Here is a 12723-nt window from a genome sequence, read left to right as displayed (position 1 = left end):
TATGAGAAAATATATTGATTAGTGCCCACAGCCTCTCAGGATAGCCTGAGTAAGTTGTTTGTAGATCAAGAACTAGTCGACTCTTGGGTCTGTGGTATGCAACTACCATCTCAAGTGCCACAGGCCTATGACTTCTCATTTGACCTAAGTTGTGAAATCAGCTCAAGGATATCTCTGGATTTGTTACCTCTGTCATGTTGGAGAAGCACTGTTCTGGGCACTGAGGTATTAGCTGCAGCAGAAAATTACGTGCTTCCGTTATCAGTTGTACAGGACTACCCTAGAACGGAGACAGGCAGTCGTGGGTCAGGCACACTGAATCAGTACTAGCATATCTCAGTTGCTGTTCCTAAGGAATGGTTGCCTCATAGGCTCGGGGTGGGGTGGGGGGGAGCTTACCGGGAGCAAGGAGTGGCCTTGGAGCTTTAAGCTTTTGCTGGCCTGAGGTAACACAGTCCTGGTTTTCCCATCTACAAAAAGCTGCATCAGCTTGAGGTACATATCGACAGCAACATACAGGAAAGCCTCTTCCTTGATGATGGCATCTTCACTGAAGTAGGAGAGAAGACTGCAGATAAAGGCAAAATGATAAAGGACTTGTAGATACTGAGAGGTAAGTAGCAGTTAGCACAGAAAGTACACACTTTATTTGTGGAACGGAGTGACAAGAGAGACCTTGGGGAAACAATGCCTTTTCTTTGACCGTGCCAGGCACTACAAGGATGGACTTACTCACCACTGACTAACAGGTAGTTACCTGTAGAAAGCAAATGGTAGCAACCTGGCGTACTGATCTGGGGCCAAGTGGAGGAGATGCCCTAGCTCAGCATCTGTAAAATTAAGGAGTTCATCAGTTCTTTAGGTTCCTGAACCCAGTGTCAGTGCTGTGGGATGACTACAAGATGTCATGTGCTCTGAGGAGGTTTTTTTTTTTTTTTTTTTTTTAAATCTAGCTGTGGTAACATCCAGGGGCTTGTGATCTACACTGGGGACATCCATTAAGAGCTCCTTGGAAAGAGAGTCACTTCCTTGTGTTCTGGGAAAATGGAGGTGATATGCTCACATAGTACAACAGAGACTGGAGGTTTAACAAGTACCCTCTCCCACTGCTCCCCCTACAGTGTGCCTGTGGGTAGCAACATTCTGGACCTTTGAGTGTCCCAGTCGATTCTTATGGGTACATCCTGAATTTGTACCCCAAATGAAGTAGGGTTTATAAACTCAGTAAAGTTAAACCCATAAAGGGTGACTCCAAAGCAAAGCTTGTTCTTAACTGTTTGAAAGTTACTTCTGAAGACTGATAGTTGTCATGGTAGTTCATCAATTTATGTCTGCTCATCTTGGGTAGAGCTAGCTTTCACATACTATTCCAGGGACACATGGCTTCTCACCTGTCTCTGTCAACTGGAAGAGCATGAGCCAGGAAACCTTCCTTCTTTCCAAGCACATGAGGACCTCGGCACAGATATCCATGGCTTTCAGATACTCAGCAGTGTCCTGTGACCCATAGAAGAACTCTCAGAAGAGCTGAGTAGGTAGAGAGCTAATCTTTGTGCCAGTGGACAAAGCTGTTCCCAAGAGCTGCTGTGTTTATGTGGATTCGGGGTTTAGCCCTCACCATGAATAGGGTGGTTCCTTTTTACTTTCCAGAGTCTAAAATTGATGACACAACCTAAATAAAGGCATTGCCTTGGGCTTTCTAGATGGAAAATGCTCATATATACCACGTCGCTATACCATGTTCTGGAGCAAGACATCAAAAGGAAGAACAAACAAGAAACAGGGTCTGAAATACCTAGAGATCTGAACTGAAGTCTGAGTGGACCTGGAACTTATTACCTTGTGCTCCTGACCTGCCCAGGGTTAGGGGAAAATGCCTGCTTGGCTAAAAGGTCTGACTTACCTGTTGGGTCAGGTAGGACGAGAGTAGGCTCATCAAGGAAAAGAAGAGGAGGGAGATGAGTAGCTAAGAGGAAAACAGTTAACACATGAAAGTCACGCACTGATACTCTAGGCTAGAGCTTAAGGCCCTTAAGTGGATCTCAGGTGGGGGAAAATTCTAACTCACTATGTTTTTTTTTTTTTTTTTAGAGACAGGGTCTCACTGTGTAGTCCTGGATAGTCTCAAATTCATTCCAGCAATCTTCTTGTCTCAGCCTTCTAAGAGCTATGATTGCTAGTATGAACCTCCAATTCCAGGCTTTCTATCATTTAGGAGCTTATGTCAGAATAAATTATGGCATATAGGGCCATTTAAAACAATTTTTACTACATTTTATTTTGTGCATGTATGCTAGCAGAGGTCCTGCATTTAGGAGTGTGCGTGTGTGGGAGGGTGTACAACATGACTTACTTCCAGCTTCCTCCTCAGATGCTGGTTCCTGTTTTCTTGTATCCCAAAAAATCTTGGCTTACAAATGCCCTAAATTTTCTTAAAGGTCTTGTGAGTTCTGACAAGAGGGCGCTAGTCAGGCTCTTTCTCTTGGGTCCAGTGCCTAAGTCCTGACTGTCTCTCACTTAGAAGTTGCAACAATTCCTCCTGGCACCTGTGCAGAGTCTGAGTTGCCCTCTTTAAGTCCCCTGCAGCACAAGTCAGTTATGGCAACGCAAATATGGGAGATATGGACACTGCTGGTGGCTTTATACTAGGTGGTAGTGCAGGCAAAAACAAGCCCAACAGAAACACTTCCAAAGAGAAATGTAAAGCACTTTACCAATAAACTTGAGAGGCTTACTGAAAACAAACAGCTAACAGTTTTACTCTGAAATAGTGACAACTCCAAATGTAATGTTTTTCTTGGAAAAGGAAGGAAGGAAGGCCATTAGGCATACCTCACTTAAATGATTAAAACTAAGCTCACTAGAAGAAAGGTATTGAAAATTCTGTGTCTTACCTCCTTTCTCTCGAAGTCTAGCCTTTTCAGATGTGCCTTGACATTTTCCTTCCTAACTTCTCTAATTGCAAAGTGCAGTGCAGCAGCTGAGATCCAGGCTGGGCTGGGTGCTGGGGAAGCTGAATCAGAGAGGAAACTGACACACACAAACATTGCAGAGATTTAAATCATATTCACCTTATTGTCATGTCCCTAGCCACTAAATACCTTTGTGTTTAACAAAGGAGGCTTTCCTTTCTAACACGATGCAGGGGGCCCCAGAGTCACTACAAACGAAGTCTGTGTCAAGGGAGGGGGGATGGGATCTGGTAGGTTGGGGCCAGTCTTGTACATAAGGCAGATGATATATAGCATTCTGAGGGGGATCTGGCTTCCATCTCCCATCAGTCCTGTCCACCTCATAATGAGATATTGGGGCCTGAGAGCTTTGAAGGAAGAGGCCATAGTACTACTGAGCTCTCAGTATTTCTTGGTTGTCCATGTGGGCCTGTGACTGGGCTAGCCCAATGGAGTCTAACTTTATTAACATCAAGGTACCTTAGTTCCAACACCTTGCAGATGCACTAATGCCACACAGTGTAAGAATCAAAGGAGTAATCTGATCTCTGTAGGTTTCGGGTTGGTAGCAAGGCCTGCATTATTGTTTACTGAGCAGGTTTTAGAGTACTCCCAACAGAGGCACATGGATTCAAAACTAGCTAACACTAGTCGGTAGTGGTGAACGCCTTTAGTCCTAGCACCAGGGAGGCAGAGGCAGGTAGACCTCTGTGAGTTTGAGATCAGCCTGGTCTACAAGACCAGGTTCCAGGACAGGCTCCAAAGCCACAGAGAAACCCTGTCTTGAAAAAAAAACCAACCAACCAAACAAACCACTAGCTATCAGAGAGTAATCCTTGATAAAGATTACTGTCTTGCTGAAGCACTCTAAGAACTCCCTACATGCCTTGGGTGCTTGGCGGTCCTCAGGTAAGGCCAGCCAGGACTGCCAGAAATCTGCCTGGGCTCTCAGATGAGGGAAGAACTGAGAATCTGCTCCCTGCCCTATCCTGTTCCCCTAGTGCTGCCTGCCTTGAGCCTCTGGGGCACCCTGTGCTAAATAAACATCAGAATAGAATCCAGGCCCAGGATGCAAGGAAGCTGAGCTGCAGAGACCTGATGAAAGCAGCTTCATGAACACTGGAGCAGCTTCCTTAGGCAGGCCAGCCAGCTCAGCCTGCTGCTTTCCCTTCACCAGAGGCAGTACCCAGTACTCAGTGTGGCATGACAGCCTTGTCCAAGGAGCAGCTGCTCCCCCTCACCCCAATACACACACACACACACACACACACACACACACACACACACACACTCTCTCTCTCTGCTCCAGCTTACTTGCTAGCAAACTCCCGGGGACAGAGACAGACAGACAGACAGACACACACACACACACACACTCTGCTCCAGCTTACTTGCTAGCAAACTCCCGGGGCTACACACACACACACACACACACACACACACACACACACACACACACTCTGCTCCAGCTTACTTGCTAGCTACACACACACACACACACACACACACACACACACACACTCTGCTCCAGCTTACTTGCTAGCAAACTCCCGGGGCTACACACACACACACACACACACACACACACACACACACACACACACACACACACACACACACACACACACACACTCTGCTCCAGCTTACTTGCTAGCAAACTCCCGGGCCTCCTGCAGCCTCTGCAGCTCACGAGGCAGTACGCTCTGATAACATTTCTTCCACCGACTACACAGCACCGGCTCTAGCCTTGACCACCACAACTATGGGAAGTAAAAGATGACCAAGAAACAGATTACAGAAGTTGTCTTTGGACAGCTATGAGAGAGATGCTGCCAACATCCAGAAACCTAATTGCCAGTCAGCTAGGAACTCCAGAGAGCTCTACACAGTTCATGTTGTACTGCTGTGTACCTTTTACCCTTTTTGTTTGTTTTGGTTTTCAGAGACGGTTTCTCTATGTAGCCTTGGCTGGCCTTGAACTCACAGAGATCTACCTGCCTCTGCCTCCTGAGTGCTGGGATTTAAGGGGTGCACCACCACACCCAGTTCATGAGACTTTCTTATTCTCAGGGACAAGGCTTGAAGGGAGAGAACACTGTATGAAGAAATACCCTGTAATGTTGCCCTTGAGCTGGTTGCCCTGCTTTTTAGATAATGCCATGCTGAGGGCTACTGTGAACTCCACCTAATGAGCTACAAATTGAAATGGCCATCACTTGACCTGTCCATTTCCCCTCTGATTAGAATAATTAACCAGATGGAGGCACCAGTGGATCTGGGAAGCCTCAAATAGTTTCTTCTAGGATCAGTCATTAACATCTGTGTCAACTGTGTTTTGGGATGAATAGCAGCCAACATGGAACATCCAGTGTGTGGCAATATAGGATTTTGTAAGAGGATGCAAGTGGGTGTGGGTGGTAACTTCTGAGTCATTCATTGCTCCAGCCCTCTAGCTACTTTATTTCTCCTTAAATATCTTGTGAATCTTAACAACCAGGGAGGGACATTGAACCTGGGAAACCACGACTGTTGAAAAAATATCAAAACAAGGAGTGTAAGATGTCATAGGAAAAGGTGCTTGTTGCCAAATCTGATGACCTGAGATCAATCCTAGGGTCCCATACAGTGGGAAGAAAGAACTGACTCCTGAAAGTCATATATACACTGCTGTGTATGAACAGAGTAGTGTGGGGGAACAAGATAAATAAATGTAAATTAAAAAACCCTACACACCAGACTTACCAGTGCTGAGGTCAAAATCATGGGACATTTGGTCTGGCACTCTGTCAGGGTCAGGTTGGCCACCAATGCTGGGTCTTGACTTCGAAAACACACATTAAGGAGCCCCTGTAGCAGGAATACATTGAAGCTCAGCAGTTTGCCAACCCATGTGCCCAGGGCAACCCTGGCCCTGAAGGGCAGCAGCTAGGCAACCAAAAAGAGTCACATAGGAGGTACTGGGTTACCCTGAAGAAGTGCATGGTGATATCATGGGTCAGGACACTGCCATGGCAACAGAAGTTTCTCTGTAAAACAGTTCAAAGTCAGCATAAAACCAACAGAGAAGTAGAAAGGCCAGCCCAGAGCATTTGCACATACCAACTCAGAGTTGACCAGGTTAAAGAACTCCTCACAGTTGGGAGAGACAGGTTGTCCAGACTGGGGGCTGCCGGTAAGAACAGATGGAGGCAAGCGGAGGAGAAGCCTTGGGAAGAAGGCGGTACATCATGGTAAAGACAGTGAAGATAGGCTTCAGAAAATATAAACAAGTAATATTTTGATGGATGCACCACTGTCCTTAACTGGAGGATTCTATTATGAAAAATTGCACTTAAAAAATGTGTTCTTAAAACAACAAAGTGGCCGGGTGGTGGTGGCGCAGGCCTTTAATCCCAGCACTTAGGAGGTAGAGGCAGGCAGATCTCTGTGAGTTTGAGGTCAGTCTGGTCTGCAGAGCTATATAGAGAAACCCTGTCTCAAAAACAGAAATAAAAACCCAACAAAGTGTCCTTTATAGTACATCCTTCAGCAGAGGATTCTTGAGTCTGAGTAGAAAGACTTGAATCCAAAGCTCCGTTTTGCACTGTCACACCTGTTCCTATGGGAGCCACCAAAATGCTCATTCCTTCCCAAGCTTGGGGTAGACGTAATACAAACAATTAGTAGTGGGAGCTAAAGAACGACACTGGCATGAGAGACAATGTGATGTCTATTACCGTTTGCATATGAGCAGCTCTCGCTGTCTCCTAAGGTTAGTAGCCATGCTGTCCCCACTTGCCAGAGCTTGGAGCCGTCTTTTGAATACCCGGAAGAGAATGTGACTCTGAGAAGTTGAACAGCCATAGGAGACAGAAGAGCCTTGATCCAGCTCCAGGTCAGCAGCCATTTCCTGGAAAAGATCAGACCCAAACACATTTCCATCCTCTATCTCTGAGCTGACCCAAACATGAATCAGACAGAAAAGTTCTCCAGGGCTCATTGTGGACCTTAGTTGGGGACCCTGAGAGATGAGTTTGGGAGGGTTATCTCCACAGGGATGGAGAGTGAGGAGGGACAAGAACATAAGCTCTCCCATGTGAAAACAATGTTTAGCCAGACGTGGCATCCCAACCACTGGGAGACTAAGGCAAGAGAACTGCACATTCAGGGGCCTGCCTGGGTGAGAGCACTTGCCTAGGACGTACAAGGCTCTATGTTCAAGCCCCCAATCCACAAAAACAAAACCATTTTTAAATTGAAAAAAATAAAAGTGTGCCAGAAATATTAATCACACTTCACCTAGATGCACTGTGGCTGACTCTCTGCCCTTTCCTTACTCTCTGCTATATAGACAAGTAGACCCACATACAGGAGTGAGCTGAAGGTGAAATTTTTCTTTTGCCCTCCCAGGCTCTTTGTATGCATTCTTTAAGGCCAGAGTCAGACTCTCTTGGTCCATCACTACCCCCATTAGCATAGCACAGATATACTTCTGTCTGCTCTCAATGTAGTCTAGGCTAATGTGAGGCCAACATTTTGTGCCACAGCTCCTGAGGCCTCTGTATTTTGGAACATTTCCAAATACTTTTTAAAACATATTTTTCAACAGAATAAATGTGAGTTTTTAAACACCAAAGTGTTTAAATAAAAGTGCCCCAAATAAATGTGAACTCTACTTTGGGCTTATATTTGGATCTTAACTCTTTTAAAAACAAGATGGCAAAGACCAGGAATAGGACTGTTTTCTTTTGTTTAACCTGGGAGCCAAGTCATCGACAAACTAAGCCAGAGTGGTTTTTGGTGTATCTTTGTCATTTTGGTTTTATTCTGCATCCTTAGCATCCATTTCATATAGGGACTGTAGGGGCCAGGCTCTAGCCACTCTGAGCACTTCCATCAGCAACACTGTCTGTCTTGCAGATATGCTACTACGCTGCTGCCACCAAGGATGCAGTTTATCACTCTCCTGGGAAGGTAAGGTGGCAGAGGAAGCAGCTACTGTCTTTTAAGGAGGAATGTGAAAGGAAACCAGGTAGGCCTGAGGAGTGAAGTTAGAGGCCCCATTGCTGGGGAGGAGTGGGCAGGTACTCAAAAATGACAACAGGTAATGTCAGATGCCTGATAGTATGGAGGTATATTCTGTCTACTGAACATAAATAATATGCATGGCACCTGTTACTGCCTGTTGTGCGATCCTAAAAACCTCATGCAGGCTACACATTTCTCAGGTTGTCCTTTGACATCTGGGAAAGATGATGGGGAGGACAAAGGCCAAGATGAAGAGACAGGTGGTTTGGATCTCTTATTCTGTAGAATGTTCACATTTCTGTAGTACTCCCCACCTACAGATCTCTTTAATTCCCCACATTTCTGAATTTAGACCTTTGAAGAGTGGTTTGGATCTGAAAATGTCCTCTAAAGGCCAGGTGCTGAAAGCTTATTCTGGCCCAACCCCTAAAGCACCAGTGTTCAGACCCAAGTGGCTCATGAGGGCTCTGACCCCATGCATTGTTGGAGATATACCTAAATGGACTACTTGTAACATGTAAGAGGTAGGGCCTGGTTAGAGGAAATAGGTCATTAGGGACCTATTGAAGGAACTCCCATGTACCCAGTGGTTTGCTCTCCACTTCTTGGATGCTGTGAGGTAAACAGCTTTGGTCTACCACACTGTCCCTGATATGATGTACTGACTTAACACAGGACCATGGCAATGGGGGCAAGAGACTGAAATCAGGAGGCAAATCTTTGTCCCTTTAATTTCCTCAGTATTGTGCCATGGGACAGAAGACTGACATGTGTGCTCCTGTGGTACTGAATGTAATTGGTCCCCATAAGCTCACAAGGAGTGGTGCTATTAGGAGGCGTGGCCTTGTTGGAAGAAGTGTGTCACTGTGGGGGTAGGCTTTGAGGTCTCTTTCCTATGCTCATGATATGCCCAGGGTCTTGGTTCACCTCTTGTTGCCTTCAGAAAAAGATGGAGGACTCTGAGCTCCTTCTCTAGCACCGTGTCTGTCTGCATTCTGCCATATCCCACCATGATGATAATGGACTAAACCTCTGAACTGTAAGCCAGCCCCAATTAAATGTTTTCCTTTACAAGAGTTGCCATGGTTGTGGTGTTCCTTCATAGCAACAATAAGACAACTCTGAAGGGCAGTTGGCACGCAGGATTTGGAAATAGGCTACCTTAGAAGATAAGAACAGAGAGACACGATGTGTGGAACATCAGCCCAACACTACTGCATTCTCCCATTCATTCTGGGACCCCATGAAAACTCCATGTGCTCTTTTCCTCTGCTAAATGGGAGCTTGCTATGATCACTTCCCAGAGCCTCCTGTCCAGCTAAGTAAGCAGTCATAAGGAAGCAGAAGGCTGTGCAGCAACAGCAGCTTTACTGTAAAGTTGGTCTGTTCCAAAGCCTGGAGACAGTTTTGGCACCACAGCTGTGGAATAAATTCAGAGTACAAGTACACTCTTGTTCTAGGTCTTAGCCATGGTGTGGGTAATGCAAGTTTCCACTCTGTCCTGTTGAGTTAGTCACCATTATGCAAATTGGTCATAAATATCTTGGCTGAGGACAGGTTTGCTGTGACAAACACATTGAGCCCTATTGTCTTCTAACTCACCTGTAGCCTGGAAAGAATGTCCTCATTTCCTGCTCGGCCCCCGAGAACCAAATCAGAATCCTGTGAGTGGTTATAACTCCTCGAACTGAAAGTAAAACAAAAGCCTGCTCAAGTACTGGCTGGCAGTACTTACTGGTGCTCATTTCAGCTCCTGCCTCCACAGTGGAGGAGCGTCTGCACATAACTGACAACATGAGACAATCCGCAAAAACTCAGTGAAACTAAAGTACTAGCCATCAAAAATGTAAGTACAAGGAATGGCAGGGACATGCACTCGAGGCAGGAGGACCACTGCAAGTGTGATGCCAACTTGGTTGACATCACAAGTTCCAGGCTAGCCAGGGCCACACTGTAAGAGCTTATCTAAAGAAAAGGGAGGGTCTGGAGAGACAGCTCAGTGGTTAAGAATGTTTGCTGAGCAATCATAAGGACTGAAGTTTGAATCCTAGCACCTATGTAACATGCTGGACATCTTGTAAACAACTCCAAGGACTAACACCCTTTTCTGGCTTTTGCATTTACATTTGTGTGATTGTGTGAGCACTATTTCTTGTTTGTTTGTTTTGTTTTGTTTTGTTTTTTGAGACAGGGTTTCTCTGTATTGCTTTTGGAACCTGTCCTGGAACTTGCTCTGTAGACCAGACAGAGATCTGTCTACCTCTGCCTCCTGAGTGCTGAGATTAAATAAAGGTGTGTGCCACCACCACTCAGTTCCTCCTGTTTTTTAAGGGGAGAAAAATGTACATAATTTATCTTAGGTTTAACATTCAAAAACTGCCACACCAGCTCCAGTGGAGACAGTGTAGCAATGGCTGAGAGAAATCTCAATGGCTACCTGTCCAGAGGTTTGCACCACATGTGGTTGGTTACGCCTCCTGGGGAAAAGTGGTTCAGGACCCTGCAGGTGATTGCCCGACTGACAGTCTGGAATGGGTGCTAGGTATATGTTGTGCGATGATAGCTATAATGCTTTTGATCATGGGTGCTTTGGCCTATAGCTCCACTGTTAATTCAGAGAAGCCCAGAAAACACTTAGATATAGTTTCAGGGACTGAAAGAGATACAGACCAGCAATCAGTTACAAATCCCAGGGCACCAGTGGAGACTTCAGGTGTCAGCCCAAGGCCTAATAAATTAACATACCTAAAGCTATAGGAATTTGCCCACAAGATGACCCTGCCTAATTAGCCTGCCCACAGCAAAGCTGTTGTGGGATTTACTACTGAGTTTTTAGGGCCCCTAAATCAGTAAAACAGTACAAGCGTTCTTATCAATGCTGTTAAAAGTTTACTGACCATAGACAATGATTATTCTCTAAATTCAGTAAATCAAATCCCTGGTTCGCTGACCACAAGCAGGCCAAAATAAACAGAAGTTCCTGGCTACACACTTGCTTAGATGTATTTATGATCTCATGTTCCAAAGTAATTGCTGACATTTCTATCATATGTCTGTAATTTTTAAACTGTGGCGAAAGATCTGTTCCTTGAACTTTCTGCATAAAAACCCGATACTCTGAAGTAAAAATCGCAGCAGTTGCAAACTGTGTCTGTCTGTCAAGCCAAAGCCACTCCTGACCTGTTCATCCGAGTCTTGGTCTCCCTGCAGACCCGTCGCCCACTGAAAGGTCTGTGGCAAAAACTAATTCATATAATTTAACAACGGCACAAAAACAAAACCACATGGCTACATGAATTGATGTAGAATAGGTATTTGACAAGATTTATAGCCTAGCATGAAAAAAATGAGTCACTAAACTGTAAACAGAATGGCATTTCCTCAAGTTGACACAGGATATCTGTGAAAAACCTAAAGCTAATGTCATACCCAACAATGAGAGACTAAAACCTTTCCCCTTAAGATTAGAAATAAGAGCCAGGCAATGGTGGTACATGCCTTAATCCCTGCACTCAGGAGGCAGAGGCAGGAGGATTTCTGTGAGTTCAAGGACAGCCTGCTCTGTAGAGCAAGTTCCAAGACAGACAGCCAGGGCTACACAGAGAAACCCTGTCTCAAAAAACAAAAAAGAAGCTCTGCAGCAAATAACTGAGTTTTCTGAAGCAATGTACAGAACTCAGTTCTATTTCTATACATTATCCATGAATAACTTAAAAAAAAATAAGGCAATAATTCCATTTATAGTCACACTGAAAAGAACAAAATACCAAGGCAGGTGGATCTCTGGGAGGTCAAGGTCAGCTTGGACTACATATCAAGTTCTAGGCCAGTACTTAGTGAGACCCTGTCTCAAGACAAACAAAAATAAAATACTTAGTAATAAATTTAGCAAATATAAGATTTGTACCATGGAAACCTAAAATACTACTAAAAGAAGTTAAAACCTAAATAAGTGAAGTGTCATATTCAAAGTGGTAGAGAGATCTAATGTAGTTCCTATCAGGATCCCAGATGGTTTTGAAAAATTGAAACGCTCTTAAAATTCAAATGAAATCACAAAGGACCCAGAATAGCCAAAGCAATCTTTAAAAAGAGCGAAATGTTGGAAGACTCACACTTCCAAATTTCAAGACTGCAGTATAGAACAACCCACTGAGACAGCAGACAGAAGCATGGGCCAGAAGTCTTTTGTGAGTGGTCAACTGACCTGTGACAAGGACATCAAGGATATGGCATCGGGAAAGTACAGTCTCTTCAACAAAAATATGCCACACTGAGTTTATATGATCTGTGTTATTACACGACATATGAATACCACGCAGAAGATGACAACTGCAGGCTTATAGGAGCTGTACCTACCTGTGCCGTTACTGGCACACAGCAGGAGGTTTTGATTTGAGTACTTTGTGGCTAACCTTTGGTAGAAGTCCATCAGCTCACTGACAAGGACTGTGCACGCTGCTTCCAGGTCTCCCTGACAGCCTCCTAAAGCAGACGGTGCTGGGAAGAAGTGTTCATAGATTGCCCACTGGTGGAAGTCATGTCTGCAACAGTGAAACCCTGAGTCAGTTCTGAGGAACACTTTATAACCAGGGGTCCTTAACCTCCTGAAGTGGGCTCCATAAGCGGAACACACAAGCTGGGGCATGATAGCACACCACTTTAATCCTAGCCCTTGGGATTGCAATCCCAGCAGAAGCAAGCAGATCTCTGAATTTGAGGTCAGCCTGGTCTACAGTGAGTTGCAGGACAGCTAGGGCTGTTA

The 12723-nt window shown here is 45.0% G+C and overlaps 1 protein-coding gene across 1 annotated transcript in view; it reads right to left on the bottom strand.

Moving 5' to 3' along the window:
• The window catches only part of Fanca (FA complementation group A), a 54179-nt gene that overhangs the window by 1358 nt on the left and 40098 nt on the right, over positions 1-12723 (bottom strand). The window contains exons 30-42 of the mRNA XM_051201601.1: positions 12374-12502; positions 9561-9645; positions 6668-6840; positions 6051-6156; positions 5918-5977; positions 5694-5798; positions 4599-4711; positions 2895-3030; positions 1904-1966; positions 1392-1497; positions 758-830; positions 400-568; positions 188-280 (exon numbers count right to left, since the gene is read on the bottom strand). Of these exons, the coding sequence (XP_051057558.1) occupies positions 188-280; positions 400-568; positions 758-830; positions 1392-1497; positions 1904-1966; positions 2895-3030; positions 4599-4711; positions 5694-5798; positions 5918-5977; positions 6051-6156; positions 6668-6840; positions 9561-9645; positions 12374-12502 (1411 nt within the window). The remainder of the gene's footprint in view (positions 1-187; positions 281-399; positions 569-757; positions 831-1391; positions 1498-1903; positions 1967-2894; positions 3031-4598; positions 4712-5693; positions 5799-5917; positions 5978-6050; positions 6157-6667; positions 6841-9560; positions 9646-12373; positions 12503-12723) is intronic.

The sequence above is a fragment of the Phodopus roborovskii genome, unplaced genomic scaffold, assembly GCF_943737965.1.
Source record: "Phodopus roborovskii unplaced genomic scaffold, PHOROB, whole genome shotgun sequence".
Classification (NCBI taxonomy): domain Eukaryota; kingdom Metazoa; phylum Chordata; class Mammalia; order Rodentia; family Cricetidae; genus Phodopus; species Phodopus roborovskii.
Note: the sequence above shows the minus strand (reverse complement) of the source record. Positions and strands in the feature narration are given on the sequence as shown.